This window comes from Salvia splendens, chromosome 7, assembly GCF_004379255.2.
Source record: "Salvia splendens isolate huo1 chromosome 7, SspV2, whole genome shotgun sequence".
In the NCBI taxonomy this organism is placed as follows: domain Eukaryota; kingdom Viridiplantae; phylum Streptophyta; class Magnoliopsida; order Lamiales; family Lamiaceae; genus Salvia; species Salvia splendens.
Window position 1 is genome coordinate 4,276,126 of NC_056038.1, and position 18,572 is coordinate 4,294,697.

Below are 18,572 nucleotides of genomic sequence, written 5' to 3' on the forward strand. Positions count from 1 at the left end.
GCAGATATCTTGACAAAGGCAGTAGATTCAAAGTCATTTCGAGACGTACTGGGCAAGCTAAGCATTGGGAATCCCATCACTTAGCTTGAGGGGGAGTGTTAGAATGAAATCGCATAATATCGGGAGAATATTATGTGATTGATATCAAGAATATATTGTGCCTAAATTAGAGAAAGCAATTAATGTAGATTTATGTTTACCATATGTGTAGTTTTTCTAGCCTATAACTATGTAGTCTCTATAACATATTATTAACACAGAATAAAGAAAACTTCTCCCACCAATCTTAACAATGGTCGTAAAAATGTCTTCCCCAAATATTCATTTCAATGGTGAATCTCATTAATGATCACGGTAAATAAATGTTAAAATCAATGATTAACAACGATATCATAATAGTACTAGTAGTAGTATTTATTTATTAAAAGTCACAAACATCAATTTTTCAAATATACTAGTACATGTTGTGTGTTATACTTTGCCGGTCTAATCTCAACATGCCTCGAGGTTCGACCTTCAAACACTAAGCTTTAAGAATTATCTTTAAAAATGAAGCATTATTTATCCACTAAAACAGTAATAATAATAATAATAATAATAATAATAATAATAATAATAATAATAATAATAATGAAGTCTTATTATTTATTAAAACTAGTTTAACTATTCATATCATGTACGTATGAAATATAATGGTATAAACATAAAAGTACAAATTGGTACCTCTACATCTGCAATGATGTACTATCTATTAACAAAACAATGCATTTGCATCTAACAACATATTGTCTAAATAGTTTGAATATAATTTAGAAAAATGAAAAATTGTGATGCTAAAAAAAATATGCAAATGTACTCGCTCTAAAACTGATATACTATTAATTTATCAAATTGAAAATTTATTGTCGAATAGCAAACTCTGAATTGTGTGTGACAAACTAGTAATGAAAGTAGCAAAATCTAAAATTCGACATAGTTCCACTCCTATTTAGTCTCAGGTTTTCAGAGAGCAAATTTTGATTTTTATTTCAGCACCAAATTTCCAATTAGCTAAACTTAATCCAATTTATTTATAGAAAACAATCCCCAATCCAAAGCATAATTTTAATGATGGAAAAAATGTCGTTCACAAATAATTATCTCATTTTATTTTCCATCCGTCACGAATATTTTCGTTTAACTTGATTATTTCTAGTAAATAGAGTCCAATTCCACTATCTTAATTTTGTATAAGGTACAGTATATCTTAAATCGAATCGAGTAGACAATTAATTATGGATAGGGAGTAAATTAAACAGTTGCTTAATTTATTAAAAATGAGTGGTGTACTCGATTATACGGCGTCGTATGGGACAGCAGTGTCCCAGCTCATGCAGTGTTTATAATGACAGCAGAGGATTCTATCCCCATTTCCCATTAACACTCACTCAACAACCCCCTTCCCTTCTTCACTTCACTCCACTCAGAAATGGCTCTCTCAATCTTCATTCCCCATATTGCCCCTACAATCCTCTTCTATTTCCTCCTCCTACCCTCCCCCATTTCCTCCCTCAACATCACCCTCCTCCTCTCCTCCTACCCCTCCTTCTCCGACTTCAATTCCCTCCTCTCCTCCACCGGCATCGCCGCCGATCTCGCCGCCCGCTCCTCCCTCACCCTCCTCGCCGTCCCCAACCACCTCCTCCGCGCCCCCTCCTCCCCCAACCTCGCCGATGTCCTCCGCTACCACGTCCTCCTCGAATACCTCTCCCTCCCCGACCTCCGCCGCATCCCCCCCGCCGGCAAGCTCGTCGCCACTCTTCTCCAAACCACCGGCCGCGCCGCCGCTAATTCTGGCTCCGTCAACATCACAATCGACGCGAATTCGATCACATTCCACTCCCCTGCCTCCAACGCAACCCTAATTTCCCCAATCAAAACCCTACCCTACAACATCTCGATCCTCTCCCTCAATTCGCTCCTCATCCCCGCCGATCCCGATCTCGCCGCGTCGGAGACGCGCCCCCCGCTAGGGCTCAACATCACCAGCACTCTAATCAACGGCCACGACTTCAATGTCGCGGCGGCGATGCTCGCTGCATCGGGCGTGATTTCCGAATTCGAGGCGGACGAAGGCGGCGCCGGGATCACGATGTTCGTCCCCACCGACGAGGCCTTCGCCGACCTCCCTCCCTCGGCGAAATTTCAATCCCTAGCGGCGGATCGGAAGGCGGCGGCGCTCCGATTCCACGTGCTCCACTCGTACTACCCGCTCGGCTCGCTGGAGTCGATCGTGAACCCGGTCCAGCCGACGCTCGCGACGGAGCAAAACGGCGCGGGGAGCTTCACGCTCAACATCTCCCGCGTCAACGGATCTGTTGGAATCGACACCGGAATCGTGCTGGCTTCGGTGACGCAGACGGTTTTCGATCAGAACCCCGTCGCGATTTTTGGGGTTTCGAGAGTGCTGTTGCCGCGGGAGTTTTTCGGGAGGGATCCGATTGATCTCTACAAGCCTAGTGGCGGCGGTGCTCCGCCTCCGGATATAGCGATGTCGCCGGAGAATTATGGGCCGGCGAATCATTTGTCGGCGGGAGGGGCTGGGGGCGGAGGAGTGGGGGTATTTTGGGGATTGTGGTGTACGGTAATTTTTTATTTTCTGAATTGAAATTCAATTATTCATCAGTTGAAAATTGTAAAAGAAGAGGAAAATTTAACACGCTCCAGATTATGAATGTGGTGACCAAATTGGTTGAGTCAGTGTTTGCAGATTGTTGGTACATTGTGATGTAAAGAAGATGAAATTTTTCGGACAATTTTGGAGGCTAGATTTTGATGTACAATATTTTAGATTTTAATGCAGAAATTTCGGTTTCTTGTACTTTTCACATTTGTTTTTCTGCAAAAACCAAAAGCAGAAAAGCTGTGATGCGATGATATATATCTTGGCAATTTCTTTTAATTTTTCTACATTTACGGATTAAAAAGGTTGTTAGTATATAAAGAGGTGCTCGTTTTAAAAAAAGTGGGTAATATTTACTAGTACTACTAGTACTCATACAAAAATTTGCATGGTGAATTTGGGGTATGGTTTGTGTTGCATAATTTTGTGACATAAATATTTGGCAAAAGCATTGAATAAATCCATAACTTTTTACATAAAAGGGCGAGGGCCAAAAAATAGATTACGTTCAAGTAGTTTTATGTAAAACAATATTGGATCTAAAATGGTCGGACCACTATGTATAAATTGAAACCTTTTTATCTTCTTCTTTATTTTGCTTCTCGATTTGGGTAAATTATTGATTTGACAGACTGGAAGAGCTTTCCAACTATGTTTGAAACTTTAATTTTATCTCCCAAATTTTAATTCAGAGAACCTTGTGGCAAACTAATAGTCACACATTAGTAATTGGGTAATGCTCCAGTACTCGTGTGATCACCCATATTTTAGAGTTTATTAAGGTTTAAATGAAATGAATCACTTACTAGCAGTGACAGATTTAGGGGAAGGGGTCGGCTGCCCCCTCCGTGCGGAATTATTTTCACTTATCCTGACATAAAATTTCCAAATTCACCCGCTCCGTTTGCTTCCAACCACCCTAAAGTATCGAAAAAAATAGCTATGTTCGCTTTAAACTAAACCTGTAATATATATTTCGCCCTCTCTATTTTCAAAGCATGGATCCGCCTTACTAGCATGAAAATATATTCAACCTTGTTTCTTTTAAGGTAAAGCCCAACTCCCAGTCTCTCATGACTATTAACTTTTAAGAACAAAAAAACATACTAATTATACTACTAAGTTCAATCAACCTCCCCTTTTTACCCACAATTGTCCATTTACTTTTTGCGACTACTTTTCTTTTTTTTACCAAATCATCAATTATATGTTCCAAATCAGATCTAGCTAAATTAAAAAGAAATGGAAATCAGATTTACGTTAGATAAATCAAAGTTTTATATAGATATGGGCAATATTTCTAATTAATATCGATGGCAAACTAAGAGCAACCTAATATCATCTTCTTAAACCTATGGATAGATGCAGAACAAGTGTTTAGAAGGGCATAGAGTTAAATTGATTCTATCATTTTTGTAATAAATAGTAGTATAAAAAGAGATTAGAATCATGAATAGCAACATTACATAATATTCAACATGAATCCAACACCTTCATTTTCTTTCATCTTCTCATTAGTTCAGGCCATGTGTGTCGTGATGAACTGATGATGATTATGCTGTGACAAGATTATTTTTTTGCGTTGATTTAATTGCATATTGTGTGCTATTTTTATGACAGGAGGTTTCCAAACTTTTACATTTCGTAAACTTTTTTTTGCGGGAAAAATTTATTTCGCCCCAACAAATTAGTACTGAAAGCAACGAAATAGATTTCTGAATCGGAACCCTAATTTAGAGTATTTTGACGAAATGCTAGAACCAGAAGAAGAAATTATCCCACGCCACAATCCAAAATGGAACAAATCTTCCATAGTTAGTTGCTTGGTTTCTTTGATCTCAGTTTCCTTTACACACTTCTCCTTCTCTTTGCTCCCTTTCTTCCTCCCCGCTTCATCCTTCCTCTCCCTTCTTCCTCTCTCAGGTTATAATTCTTAACCTGTTTGTGTAAAATTCTTCTTAACCATGGGCATCGAGTTTCGATTGGATGCAATAATTTTGAATTTTTTTTGTTCTTTTTCATCCAATTTTGCAGCGGTGTTGCTCGTACTCGTGATGGGATTGGGGATATTGTGCAAGAGGGTTGCTGGAGTGAGGGCTTCGGCGCCAGCTTTTGTTTTCTTCAGCATTCTTTTCGTATGGGCTATTTACATATCTGTGGTTCGCCGAGGTCCTATTTTGATCCTTCAACTTAACTGCTGTAGCTCAAGTTCTTGTCAAAATGTGTAAAAGTTAAAGTGATTGCTTAGTTGGAAAATTACATGATCTTCACTGATGAATGTGCAAGGAATCTATCGACACTCCTTAAATAGTTTCTTTAGTGCTGCAAATTTGAGGTTGGAATATTTATTTTGACATTTATATAGCTGTAGTTGGAAGGTGCTTGTATTGTATTTTCCTTGTTTCCTAACAAATGCAGTTACACCTAAGATTTTTGTGTTTACATATTAGTAATGCTATTTCTTTACTTAATGCTATTTCTTTACTTAATGCAGTTATTTCATCTTTGTTGGACATTGTAGTGAACATTGAAATGATTATGGTGTTAATCGGCCTATGCTGGTAAGTTGCTTACTTGCCAGTCAATGATTCTTACATGTTCTTGGTAGAGATGCAATAAATCTGAATTTTATGTATCTCAGCATGTTTGTGTTTGTATGTTATTTATATCTTGTGATCATTTATTCATAACAGTTGTATTCTTACATCATACTATTGGTTGCAGTATTATGTCATCAGACCCTGGAATTTTGACCCATCATTCTTGCGCTCATCTATCTGTCCGGAATTCTATCGATGAAATTGAATCCCATGGAGAGGTGGCACAAGTTTGATTATTCGTTTTTATTATGCTTTTTGATTTACCACCATAACCTATAATATTGTTTTTGTATAGGAATTGGAAGTTTCAACTTTTGTTGGACATCAAGAGTCCCCAGCTGAAGAAGTATGATGTTTCTTCTCTCTTATCCTTATCTAAAGAGATACCTATTGTGCCATTTACCATCTACACCAAATTTGAGATGCAGTGTGTCCAGACTCAGCTCTATCTGCTTTTAGTTTTGTTCTGCAGATTGCATTCTAACAATAAGTAACATTCAGGGGTGAATCGGGATATCATTTGAAAGTTTATAATTGTGATTTCCTTAGGTAGTTTTTTTATGTTAACCTGAATTGTATTGCCACTAAGAATTCAGATTGGGTAATACTTATCTTAGAAGGGCTTATGCTTTCTGTTGTTCTTTAGCAGTTATCCAACTGCAGAGAATGGCTTTAAAAGAAAATATAGTGCATGGCATGAATGTGTGGTAACATAAGAGTGCTCTTAGACCTTAGGTCATTTTATTTCTTGTTCTCTTTAGTTCATCTATGATCAAATCATTCTCATTGGTTCCCCTTGACTCAACCCATTTATGGATAGAGTTTGCTAAACAATGACCTAAATTTGAACAATTGGATTAAATTAGACATATATGTTGGCTAGCTTGTATCACGACAAAGCTGCATGAAGCGGTGGAGAAACCTAGATATAGGGTTCCATATGAGCCAAGCTGCTGGAATCTTCTTTCAAAAGAGCTTGTTTACACTAGATAAACACAGATTCTGCATGATTTTCATTATATAGTTCTCTGTGTTCTAAACTGTATGCTTTATTCAGGAATTTATTAGATACAGGAGGGTAAGATATTGCAGGTACTGCAAGAATTATGTTATGGGACTTGATCATCATTGTCCTGCTTTTGGAAACTGTATAGGTAATTGCATCATGCTTTGCCTATTAATTTTTTGTTGTTGAAGATATCACTGTTTCTGAAGTGTTTATAGTTCAACTGATCATATTGTTATTATTTGTTTAATAGATTTGGAAATTTATGGCTGCCATGCAGGTCAAAGAAATCATGCTCTTTTTGTCGTGCTTGTTGTTGGTTTTGCGATATCTGAGGCTTCTTTTGTAGTGTGTGCTTCACATTGTGAGTTCAAACCATTCACCTCACTTTTACTTTTTCTTATGCGGAGTATTTCGTGTAGATGTGAGGAAAGAAGATATACCTTAAGAATTACTAGGATTTAGCATAGCTAAGAACTTTATTAAGTATATTTGTGGCAGTTATCAGGAAACTCCTTTTTTCAGGTAGATGAGGTTTGATAGAAAAGTAATAAATGTCTCAAAGAGACACATTTTAATTCGCCACATTCATTGTATTCTTCTTGTAAGCTGTCAACCATGGAAAAAATATAAGTTCCTAGTTATAGGAATACGAGATTACTTGCTTAGGAGAACCCGAACTGGTATGCAGGTGTATAGTTTTAATCTTATTTATCAACATCCCTCTGCATTTTCTTCTCAAACTAATCTCAAGTATTTTCTTTAATCCTCTGAGCTACAGTTACGGCTAAGTCTGAGACCTCAAAATTTGTTGGAGAGAAGGTAAGTCATATTTCTCCAGTTCTCGCCAGTTGATGCATTCATTAGCACCATATTGTCTTTGCTGCATTGGTTGGATCGTTGGCTAACTAGTTTCTGTCAAACATGATTTAACTCTTCCAGCCTATTACATTCAGAAACTTGGCTGTTGGTACAGCATTATTTTGCGTGATTCAAGTGGTTTGGCAGGTAACCCCTGTTAGGTTGTGCTAGTACTGTTGTAATTTTTATTTGTCAAATGCAGTCAAAATTTTTGTATGATAGCTCATGTTTTCATCTAACAGATAACTTCTTCGTCTCTTAGGTGGTTTTCATAATGTGGCATGTCCATTGCGCATGTTTTAACATCAAAACTGATGAATGGGTAAGCTTTATTAACATTTTAGAGCAAAGAGATTCAGCTTCTACGAACTGGTAGTGCTTGATAATTCAAACTATGCATGAACCTTGGCATTTAATGTTGGGATACACCTGGGGTTGAAAGCGGCTTTTCACTCGAAAAGACTGAAAGTACAGTTTGGGCTAGCTTACATTATTTCCCACCCAACTAGAAGGGAGCAGCTGAATTGAATTGTGTTTGTGTTCAGCCTATTATTAATGCAAGTTTTGAGCAGATCTTGTTTAGATAGATCAACTATATTTCGGGTTCTGGATATATACGGTGCATGCTTTCCATTTTTATTTTATTTTAAAAAATTATGCTATGATGCTCGGGAAGGGCCACTTTCAAATTGTTTCAATTTTAAACAGCAGTTCAAAAACTGAAGGGTCCTATGGCAAAAGGCCAAGATGATCTATGAATTGCTTAAGTGGTTCGCAGTTGGCATTACTTGCTTGTTTTCTTGTCACATGAGAATAATTATTACTTAGGTTGTCTGCATTATAACAGAGTTACAGAAGTAACATGCTTGATGCTGGAAACTGATAAGAACACAATGTGCACACAAATAGTTGATCTGTACAAATTATTGCAGATAAATTGGAAAAATTATCCAGAATTCCAGAGCAAAGTCATACCCCATGAATGTAAGTTACTGCAATTTTTGTTTGGTATCTCTTGTTAAATGCAGATATGCTTTAGTTGAACTTACTTAGTTCACACCATTGCCAGTTCTTAGTCGCGTTATTATATTGTACAGGTCAGCCCCATCCCGACACACAATTCATTAACCCTTACGACAAAGGAATTTTAAGAAATCTGAAGGAGTTCTTTGCAACAGATGCATATCTTCCTTGCAGATTGAGATCATCATCCATCAAAAGCTCTTTTCATCTTTTACATAATGCCTAAAGCTAAAACTGGAGAGCCCGCCACACTTGTTATCTAATCCGAGAACAGAGGATGCCTGATTCTGACGAGGCTCTTTTGATGGTGCGTCACCAGAAATCACCCAACCTCATGCACTCCATAAAACTGGTAAAAAGTCTGATTCCCTTTTAACTGTTAAAAAAAATAAGCCAGTCCACACGTGATCGTACGGTCATGCCACTAATTTTCTCTAGAAACATATTCGCAAGTGTTTCGTCGCATGTTCCACCATCAACACGTCGTCTTAGTCATCAGTTATCACATCATTTTTACAGGGGGTTTTCCTGATGTTTTTAACTGCTGAGCTCGGACCTTGTCTGGTGGACTCGAGGCTGACGATTGATTCAATCTGGACGAGTCAGTTATGAATCGAATCAAAGGTATTTAATGCTTCCAAACAACAACACACTTTTGTTGCCCCCTTAAATGAATCATTCAAGAATTGACATTTATCGAATCTTTATTAATCTTGTTTTTTTTTCCTATCATTTCTTGCACAGATAAGCCCCATTCTCAACATGGTGACACTGACAGGCTGCAATATGTGTAACTGTTTGATTTGTTTTGAGTGTTGTGTTTTAAATCGTAACAGCAAGGACACTTTTAGACAAGTGTATTTTGGAATATATTTTTCTGCCAAAATTATAGGCTTTATCCTAATATATGTGATATTTATGTTATTTTCAAATAGTTGGCGTGAAGTATAATTATTAGTAATGCTATATAAACTGTTATTTTCACTAATTTCCTCATTGCTTGTCTAATTTTCTACTAATACCCATTTAATTTAAGCAACTGATAGTGATTCCTCAATATTTATCAATGATTTATCCCAACTACCAGAAATGTCACACCAAAAATATCGGAAGTTTGTTGACGTGGTGTTGTCTTTTCGACGTACAAGAAATGAGCTGTGATAGCTATGCCATTTTCTAAAAGAATAAAGATAAATGTAACTTCATTTTTTCTGATTCATATAACCGCTTCCAACGAGCTGAACCAGTTCTACCGGCTCGGTTCAAGTTCGAGAATTTTAGAACTGTACACCTCCGGTTTCTGCTCACAATTGTAAAAACTTGGAAAAATTGTTGAAAACGTCGATTTTAACTAAAACTGCCATTTACCTATTCAAAATTGAAACTGTGAATTTATTTGTCAGGTCGGTTATGATTCTATTTTCCTTGGACTATAATAGTTTATCCTAAAACTGAATTTCTCGAATGACAAAAATACAAACCTATCATTTCATTTCTTCATTTATTCCAAATATCTTTATAAAAAGTTAAATACCACTACTACTACTACTATAATTGACCTGACTTACAAGACTTATGTAACTTTGAAACTTATTACATTTGAATTCACCACATTGTTCAAGGTAGTTTAATTGGTGGGCACATAAGTATTGATTATGAATAGTTAAGAATATTTATGGTTAATGAGGATGGATGTGTAGAGTTAAAATTAAGTTGAAGAAATCTTAGTAGGCGGCTGACTAGAAAAATATGAACATAAACAGTTAACATGTGAGATTATCAATTTAATAATTTAAAACCAACCTATCATCCATCTAATGTTTGTATGGTGCATAATTGACAAAATCAAACCACTGCCACCTATATACAATTAATATCATTTTATGAAATATCTTCCGGTGTGCAAAAAGACAAGAAAAGGTAAACCATTTACTAATATAGTATTGTGTTTGAGAATGAAATATACTATACATTTATCTATAACCAAGGGTTCAAATGATAATTTATATTTAAAATATGAATAAAGAATTATCTTTAGTTATTAAATAGAGAATATCTATGAAGATACAAGGTTTCACATAATTGAGAGGCGAAAAAATCATTTAATTTTATTTTTTCAAATACAATTTCATTGTAAATACAGTAGTGGCTTTAGTGATTCAATATTCTCGATACAAATGAATTTTTTATTGACCCACCCTAAAAAACAGACCAAATTCAGACCCAAATCTTTTTTTTATTATTATGAATAGTTAGTCTTTGAATTTTGATTAGTCTCACAGTGACTTGCACAAATTTTCGATTTAGTAAATCTTTGAAACTTTTCAATTTTAAATAGATTTACTTAATGTTCCCGCGTGAGAAGAATGAGATTAATTTGGTTCATGTATTTGGATGTTTCATTCACTTGATTAAGATGTTTATAATTTATTATTTTAAGATAAATGGGCGTCTGCTACTTCTCTCTTACCTAATTCAAGTATGTCACGATACATTTGAATTGAAGGAATATTCATTATCATCACTTTCTCCACACTCCAAGCTCCAAAGCAATAGTGATTTTTTTATATGGTGTAACCCATACACCTTTATTAATGTACTACTATTGTTCGAAATTCGAACCAAGTGAACAAAATTAGAAATTGTTTGACCCCTTCAATTTTTTTGTCACATTATTCTTTGTAGAAAAATGAATTGACGAAGTGATGCACTCCAACTTGTGGCATCATAAATTATAACCAATGTTATTAATATGAACATAATTACAAGTATTATTATTATTATTATTATTATTATTATTATTATTATTATTATTATTATTATTATTATCATCAAAATAAGTCAAACAACTAACCAATCGCGTGCCATGCCTACCATGCAACACGTGAGGCTGTCTCCAACAAATAATTCACTACCAAAGAAAATACATACACCAAAATAAATAAATAAATAAATAAATAAATAAATGTCAGCAGTTAGGACAGATCATAATTTTAGATGGGTCCCCTAAAAAATAACCTTATCTCAATGTCTCGTCTCACAAAATAAGCATAACAAGAATATAACTGTGGTCAAGTACAAAAATAATTTACCAAAGATGGGGGACAATTCATCATCACAACCATCAACATTAGAAAATTCAGTTTCATTTTTCCTCATCTCTGGTTTCCCACAAAATTCATACAAACATCAAAATATACAGCATCTGATTACATCATTTTGGATCCAAATTCTTGCAGTCTATTAAAACAAATGAATTTTACAAAGGAAAGCAGCAGAAAAATGAATGACAATTCTTGAATATTATCATCAAGATTTCCAAAGAATACCTTCCTAAACCTGAATTTGGAAGTAAATCCAATGACTAATGTGACAAAGCAGAAACAATTAAACCTCCAAATTCAAAACCATGCAAACATCCATTTGCTTATTTTGTCTTGAAATCTACAAAGCAGATGCAGAGAGAGCTATGTATACCTGCCCTTATGGCAGTTCTCGACAATCCAAAGCTTGTTTCACCCGGTCGAAGTTCTTGATCCCCAGCCTAATCTAAGTCTCAAGGCTCAATGGCTTATCAAGAAGCTCGTCCCCGGCAGCGAACCTGCCTGATCCCCGGCTCATCTTGCTAAACGACCCCACTGCAGAGAGGCTCTTGAAGCTGCTGCTTCCCTCGCTCAAATTTCGTGACCTCCAAGACTTGCGTGGCTTTGAGGAGCAGATGTCACGCTCAGTGTCATTCTCGACCCTGACCTTAGCCACAACGAGCTTGACTATGCTGCTCCTGCAGAAGGGGCAGACTGGCACAGTAAGGCAGGAAGTTGTTGGTTTGGGCTTATTGTGGCAGCACAAGGCGAGCGTGCATTGTGCACACATTTGATGGCCACATGCTTGAACCTCGATCGTGCAAACTTGATCAAAGCATATGCAGCAAAGATCTGTTTCGCTTGTCTACACAGTGAAAAATAGTCAAGATTAATATTTTATCGATTAGATTCTTGATTATAAGTCATTTTTTAGGGGTGGAGATGGGAATAGATAATGGATTACCTCAGACATATTGTCGTCAATTCCAGAGTCGGACGCTGACGGAGACGGGAGAGAGTAAATCGTTCCTTTTAAGATGGTTTTTTCTCTTTCTCTGTTGGCCTCCATCAAGGCTTGTTCTAATAGAGCTTTCGCCTCCTGATTGAGTTCGCTGATGAACTTCAGAGGCGACGGCCAAACAAGAGGCTCTGCTGATGAAGGGTTCAGAAGAGCCGCACATTCTCCATGGCGGTGCCTTGAAGCTACCACATACGGTATTCTCCTGAATTGCACCCAAAACATCACACGTATAAGCTATCACGTAGCAAGAGGTGGAGGTTAGTCTCCTATTAACATCATTTGCCTATCTTTTTTTCGTAGAAACAACTAAGTCAACCATATATAACAACAAGCACATAAATGGACAGAAAATAAGTTCTTGAATAACAGCAAAACCACTGCCACGAAATAGCGAATTCAAATGAAGCACAATATCTATCACATACCCTGAGGCGTCTCTCTGCAGTCGATCAGCACCCCAAGCTAGCAATTCTCTGATGCAGTCAAGAGAGCCACCTCTTGCAGCCAAATGAAGAGGAGTACTTCCCGGAAAGCTGCAAAGCACAAATCATCAAACACGAAACAACAAAACAAACCCAAGGCAAGAGCATAAATGCACTGCCTACGAAAACATTACCTATATCGACCAGTTGAAGCACAGACAAGGGCTTCATTATCCAACAACATATGAACACATTGAGGGCGACTTTGACGCGCTGCCAAGTGCAACGGTGTGGCCCCTTTGCTATCCCTAATATTCACAAAATGAGAGTAGCCCCTGCAAAAATGGTTCACAGATCATTCAAATTTCATTTTAATTAATCACTAGTGACAGAAAGGTGACCCTTGAACGAGAACTTACCACGAAGCTGAGATGTGGGAGGTTCGAGCAGCGGATAGAATGGCCTCGAGGCAATCAGAATGGCCGTAGTAAGCCGAATAGTGCAAGCAGGTCCTTCCATTAAGCGTATCAAACATCAAAATCTAACAAGATGTAATCAAAATTAGGTATGAGCAGAAATTCCTATTTTGATTGATTCAATAAATGATGAAACAGTTATGGAAATTGCATACATTTGCACCAGCCTCAATCAGCTTCTCTACACATGAGATCTTTCCATGCATTGCAGCCACCATCAATGGAGTCTACACACACAATCAAAGATCAAACAATCACACAACTAATCAACACTAAAGATGAAGAATTTTTCACCAAAATGAACTGAGATAAATCAATCACTCACCTGTTTGTACCGATTTAACACATCCGGCTTCACGGATCGGTGGAGAAGCAATGATAGAATCTGAAGCCAACAAAACAAAATTCCCAATTTCACAAAACAGACAAAAAAATGTTATACAAAATTCAGCATTCAGCAACAACAAAAAGACATTTAAAAGATTCTGACCTCGATCTGGCCATTGGCGGCGGCGATATGAAGAGGAGAGTTTCGATCATAAGAGGTCGAGCGATGAATGATGGATGAATCCCTTTTCAAAATGGCTTCAAACATCTCCAAATCCCCGAACTGCACCGCAACAAACAGCCCCTGCTCCTCACTGCTATTGCAGCTCATCCCCTGACCCATTTTTCTCTCCTTCTCCGACGGAAACGGCGGCGCACCACCGCGGAAGTTGGTGGTGGTGGACTGATGAAGAGAGGAAATTAAAGCGTGTCTCAGTATTTATTTGTAAATGGTGCTGCTGCCCGGGAACCAAGATCAGAGGAGAGAGACACAAAAGCTGACCGTGTTTGACAACGGGCAGCGCTCAGATATTTTGCGGGCAGTTCGATTATTTTATCTTTTTAGTTTTATAAAGAGTGAAAAATGATTTTGTTGATTGTTCAAATCTGCAAAGTTTAAGGCGTCAGTCAATGTTTTATGGTTACTAAATTCAAAGTTTACACACAATTTTGTGGAATTGACACCACTTTTTTCGACATAGACTTTCTTTGTTTTCTAATGATTTCATCACTAGTATAGTTGTTTTCGATTTTAAAATAGTCTCACAAAGTAAGCAAAACGAAATAAAGAGGCATTTGAATTTCGAAAATAAAAATAGTAGTAATTAGCAATTTTCACTAGAGGAATAATACATGGTGGGAGAAAATGAATATCATATCAAACGGCCATCAATTTTGTATCGAAATTGTACTAAATGTATCAAATAATTGAAAATTGTAGGAGTACTATAATTTAGGTAATTGTGACAAATTTTTATTTGGATAGTAATTAGTTACAACTTACAATTCTCTTCCGTTACAAGAGTGTTTGATTTCAAATGGTTGATTGCATTTGCGGTTGTTCAACGCCAAATAAATGAAAGCCATCATCTTAAATGAAATACCTAATTTGCCCTCATAAATTGTTGAGGTGTGTTTTCAAATGTCTTGCAATCAACGGGGCATACTAGGAATGACGATGAATATGCATCAAACTAGAGGCAATCAATCAATCAATAACAAATTCATATATTAACATTCAAATAATCACAATAAGAAAATGTATATATGCACGCAAAGTATTTTTTATTGGTCCAACACTCCAACATATTCAGAAAGGATGTTTGTGGGGTACTTGATAAAATTCTCAAAGTATTAAGTATGTAATGTGCAATCTTGGATTAAATTTATAAAACTATATCTTTTTCCATTTTCATCAAAAAATTGTTAAGCTTTTTAACCTATGTTATTAATCAAGCTCTATCTCCAAATAAATATGCTTTTGTAATATGGATTCCAACTACAGACAAATTTTACCAATTTGATTGGAGACCAAAAATTTGTTTTCTTTTTAATTTAGATTACCGTAAGCCATTAACGAATTCAGTCACTGCTGCAAGCACTTCAAAATTAGACAACTAGTAAGGATCTAAAGTTGTTCCATATCCAAAGTGAAAGATTAATCAATTGACCTTCAGTTAAGGATGGATAAGTCTCTACCACTCAATCATGTATTGTCGATAAAGATTTTAATCATACATGTTTGGCATATCTCGGAATGAGAATTTGGATAGCTATATACAAGTGTTTCAAGATACTTCTTGAATTAATACTCCTTCCGTCCCACAAGAATATGCATTCTTTCTTTTCTAGTCCGTTTCACAAGAATATGCATTTTCTAATTTTGAAAAGTATTTTCTCTCTAATAAGGTGTGACTCATTCTCCACTAACGATACTTTAATTACTTTTTCTCTCTACCTCTCTCTTACTTTACCAATTTTACATTAAAACTCATATCGAACCTAAAGTGCATAATCTTTGGGGACGGAGGGAGTATAAGTTAGATTGAAGTATAAACATTTTTTTTAATTGGGTTAATCCACCGAAGTGGTAAGCCTTAACCGGTTGTGTGGTAACAGGTAAAGACCGAAAGCCGTTCCCGTCCCTATCGGGGGGAGATGCCAACCATCTCTCCTTTCTACGAACACAGATTGAAGTATAAACATAAACGCGTCCTAAAAAAATGTGGCAAGAATGAATGGAATATAGTACTATAAATTAAAATGTGTCCACTGTAATATCCAGCTAAAATCAACCAAGACTTGGACAAGTCCATTTATATTGGTCAATAAGTAGATGGATGACTAAGAAATTGTAGACACACTTGACTTGATAATGGTGAATGGAATTATACATAGCAACTATTCTACACTATAACGTACTACTATGATTCATTATTGGAGGAAAATTTTCGAATTTCGATGTATATTGTCAGAATGAGGTAATTGAATGTTCTTTACTTTCACAAAAATATCATCCTTCCAATAATAGAGGTATGATTTTTTTTAATATGATTTTATACTTACAAATGAAATATGGAGCATTTATTCTGGAACGAACAAAAAAAGAAGACATTTATTAAGAAATGAATGAGTATATTAATATATTTTAAATTAATTAATATTCATGAAATATTTTTCATTATTGAATACCTAAAAAAGTCCAACTAGTCAACTCGTTGATGCAGTGAACGCGTCTTTGACGGATTCATACAATTTTAGTTAATGTCAAATTAGAATACTTAAAAGCAGCCACTTATTTTAGTTTTTCAATTATAAACCATATTATTACCATAACTTCCTCTGCCCCCGAGTTATTTTATTTTACATAAGGATTTAAAAAAGTATGTATGAGTTTAAATGAATAAATATTAGAGTAGAAGAAATAATACAGTAAGAGTTAATTTTGCTGATGAATCGGCGAATTTTTGATGGTGATGAATGCAGGAAAATGCAGATCACGACACAGAGATTTTACGTGGTTCGATTTACTGAGGTAAATCTACGTCCACGGGAAGAAAAGAGGGCAGAGTTGTATTGCTTGATCTGTTTTCTTACAGCTTACAATACAGACTTGCTATTTGATCTTTTATCTCTAGAGAGCTTCTTAGAACTTAACCTTTATCTATCTGATCTAGGTTCTATTTATACATTGAACCAAGATCGTGGCATGCAGCACCATTTACTAGGCAGTGGATGTCGTGGAGATCGTGGCGATCTTGCATGGGTCCACTATCCTGCATGAGTTAATGACTGCTTGACACCACTAAATAGATCGTGGGTGTAGTGGAGGTGGAAATCCTGCATGAGTCCACTATCTCCTAGTTCGGTCGAATACTGAGACCGAACTGCTGAATTATTGCCGAGCAGCTTTTGCCGATCTGAGAGTAGAGCTTGATGCCGACCTGAGAGCAGAGTTTGATTGGTTGGCTTTTACCGAGCTGTAGGCTGGGGCCGAACTCTTTGGTCGTGCCGAACTGAACTCTGATACTCTTTAGTCATGCCGAACTGATACTCTTTCTTGGGCTTTAGGCTGATGGGCTTTACTGCTGTTGGGCTTGTTTAGTACGTACTCCATCACTACCCCCCCCCGAAAAGCGAAGTGAATCACTTCGGCATTCTGAATAAAGGTACGGGGTAAGTTGATGTTTGTCCTCGGTCTGATGAAGTGAACTCTTCTTTGACCGGACTTGGTTTGTGTCCTAATTTGGCGAGTTTTATCGCTCGGATCGGACTTTCCGTTGTCCTAATTTGGGGATCGGACTTTCCCTTGTCCTAATTCGGCGAGTTTTATCGCGTGGATCGGACTTTCCCTTGTCCTAATTCAGGCAAGTTTTATCGCGTGAATCGGACTTTTGTTGCAGTTCGTTTCAGACGAAGTGCTTGATTTTTAAGCCGAATTGTGGTCTTGTATCCTCTTTAGAAGCTTGGACTTCACAATCGTTGGCTTATTGCAGTTCGTTTCAGACGAAGTGCTTGTTTAAGCTGAATTGTGGTCTTGTATCCTCTTTAGAAGCTTTGACTCACAATCGTTGGCTTATTGCAGCTCGTTTTAGACGAACTGCTTGTTTAAGCTGAATTGTGGTCTTGTATCCTCTTTAGAAGCTTTGACTCACAATCGTTGGCTTGTATATGTTCTAAGAAGGGGATCAGCCTTCGAAGAACAAGATACCTCAGTAACATTTGTAAGAGACGACACGCACAGAGACAGACAAAACACACCTAGACAAATAAAAAGCACTTAGAGACAAAAACGCACAGAGACAAACAAAGACCAAGCAAACCAAAGAAAGCACATTGACCGAACAGGACTCAAGACTGACTGACCGGACTGTCTCTTACAAATGGAACTTCTTGAGGTTGGAAATGTGCCATGTTCGGGGTACCTGTTCTCCTGACATGTGAGCCAATTTGTAAGACCCTTTGCCGAGGACTTCTGACACCCGATACGGACCTTCCCATGTGGGTTCGAGCTTGCCCAGCTTTTCTGCTCGGCTTACTTCGTTGTTTCTCAAGACGAGATCTCCCACTTGAAATTGCAGCTTCTTCACCCTTTGGTTGTAATACCGGGCTACTTGCTCCTTGTACTTGGCTGCTTTTATGCATGCCAATTCTCTTCTTTCTTCGGCAAGATCTAGCTCGGCTCTCAGTCCGTCGTCATTCATTTCTGCTGAGAAGTTTAGAGTTCGGGGACTGGGTATGCCGATCTCCACCGGAATCACGGCTTCAGTGCCGTACACAAGACTGTACGGAGTTTCACCGCTGGAGGTTGTGGGTGTAGTTCGGTAGGACCATAGGACTTGAGGGAGATTTTCTACCCATTGTCCTTTGGCTTGTTCTAACCGAGCTTTTAACCCTTTCACCAGGATACGATTTGTTACCTCCGTTTGTCCGTTTGCTTGTGGATGAGAGACCGAAGTGAACCGCTGTTGAATATTCAGCTCTTGGCACCAATTCTTGAACGTCTTGTCGGTGAACTGAGTCCCGTTATCCGAGATGAGGATGTGGGGTATGCCAAATCGGCACACTATGTTCTTCCAGACGAAATCCAAT

At 37.2% G+C, this 18,572-nt stretch overlaps 3 protein-coding genes and 1 non-coding gene across 7 annotated transcripts; 2 read left to right on the plus strand and 2 right to left on the minus strand.

Moving 5' to 3' along the window:
- Positions 1-1,422: 1,422 nt before the first annotated feature.
- Positions 1,423-2,860, plus strand: LOC121810297 (fasciclin-like arabinogalactan protein 4). The gene has a single exon (XM_042211095.1). The coding sequence runs from the start codon at positions 1,469-1,471 to the stop codon at positions 2,645-2,647; it is 1,179 nt and encodes a 392-aa protein (XP_042067029.1). The 5' UTR covers positions 1,423-1,468; the 3' UTR covers positions 2,648-2,860.
- A 1,153-nt stretch (positions 2,861-4,013) lies between these two features.
- On the plus strand, positions 4,014-9,076 carry LOC121742411 (palmitoyltransferase ZDHHC18-like). 4 transcript variants are annotated; one of them, XM_042135539.1, is made up of 14 exons: positions 4,016-4,585; positions 4,697-4,831; positions 5,157-5,223; positions 5,387-5,480; positions 5,558-5,608; positions 6,320-6,416; positions 6,549-6,632; positions 7,050-7,090; positions 7,211-7,276; positions 7,392-7,451; positions 8,062-8,113; positions 8,227-8,504; positions 8,672-8,776; positions 8,897-9,076. In XM_042135539.1, exons 1-12 carry the CDS (start codon positions 4,414-4,416, stop codon positions 8,376-8,378), a joined length of 1,071 nt encoding a protein of 356 aa, XP_041991473.1. In that variant the 5' UTR covers positions 4,016-4,413; the 3' UTR covers positions 8,379-8,504; positions 8,672-8,776; positions 8,897-9,076. The 4 variants fall into 4 exon arrangements, with proteins under 4 accessions (XP_041991474.1, XP_041991475.1, XP_041991476.1 ...); XM_042135540.1 differs by lacking the exons at positions 8,672-8,776; positions 8,897-9,076 and having other exon boundaries at positions 4,014-4,585; positions 7,977-8,113; positions 8,227-8,323; XM_042135541.1 differs by lacking the exons at positions 8,672-8,776; positions 8,897-9,076 and having other exon boundaries at positions 4,014-4,585; positions 7,372-7,451; positions 8,227-8,310.
- Positions 9,077-11,282: 2,206 nt separating this feature from the next.
- LOC121741932 (putative E3 ubiquitin-protein ligase XBAT31) lies at positions 11,283-13,900 on the minus strand. The gene is made up of 8 exons (XM_042134902.1): positions 13,645-13,900; positions 13,480-13,539; positions 13,310-13,381; positions 13,098-13,219; positions 12,873-13,013; positions 12,682-12,789; positions 12,200-12,458; positions 11,283-12,100 (listed from the first exon to the last, which is right to left on the minus strand). Exons 1-8 carry the CDS (start codon positions 13,822-13,824, stop codon positions 11,702-11,704), a joined length of 1,341 nt encoding a protein of 446 aa, XP_041990836.1. The 5' UTR covers positions 13,825-13,900; the 3' UTR covers positions 11,283-11,701.
- A 1,645-nt stretch (positions 13,901-15,545) lies between these two features.
- On the minus strand, positions 15,546-15,668 carry LOC121742764. Its single transcript, XR_006038109.1, has one exon. It is a non-coding gene; the product is annotated as a U6atac minor spliceosomal RNA (small nuclear RNA).
- Between the last annotated feature and the right edge of the window lie 2,904 nt (positions 15,669-18,572).

Bases quoted from the DNA above. Each gene is read 5' to 3' on its own strand.
- LOC121810297 (XM_042211095.1), top strand. From the start codon at position 1,469: ATGGCTCTCTCAATCTTCATTCCCCATATTGCCCCTACAATCCTCTTC.
- LOC121742411 (XM_042135539.1), top strand. From the start codon at position 4,414: ATGCTAGAACCAGAAGAAGAAATTATCCCACGCCACAATCCAAAATGG. The intron at 5,609-6,319 runs GTATGATGTTTC...TGCTTTATTCAG, and splicing joins AAGAGTCCCCAGCTGAAGAA to GAATTTATTAGATACAGGAG. The intron at 7,277-7,391 runs GTAACCCCTGTT...TTCGTCTCTTAG, and splicing joins TGATTCAAGTGGTTTGGCAG to GTGGTTTTCATAATGTGGCA.
- LOC121741932 (XM_042134902.1), bottom strand. From the start codon at position 13,824: ATGGGTCAGGGGATGAGCTGCAATAGCAGTGAGGAGCAGGGGCTGTTT. The intron at 13,540-13,644 runs GTCAGAATCTTT...TGTTGGCTTCAG, and splicing joins CCGCCAATGGCCAGATCGAG to ATTCTATCATTGCTTCTCCA. The intron at 12,790-12,872 runs GTAATGTTTTCG...TGTGCTTTGCAG, and splicing joins GCTTCAACTGGTCGATATAG to CTTTCCGGGAAGTACTCCTC.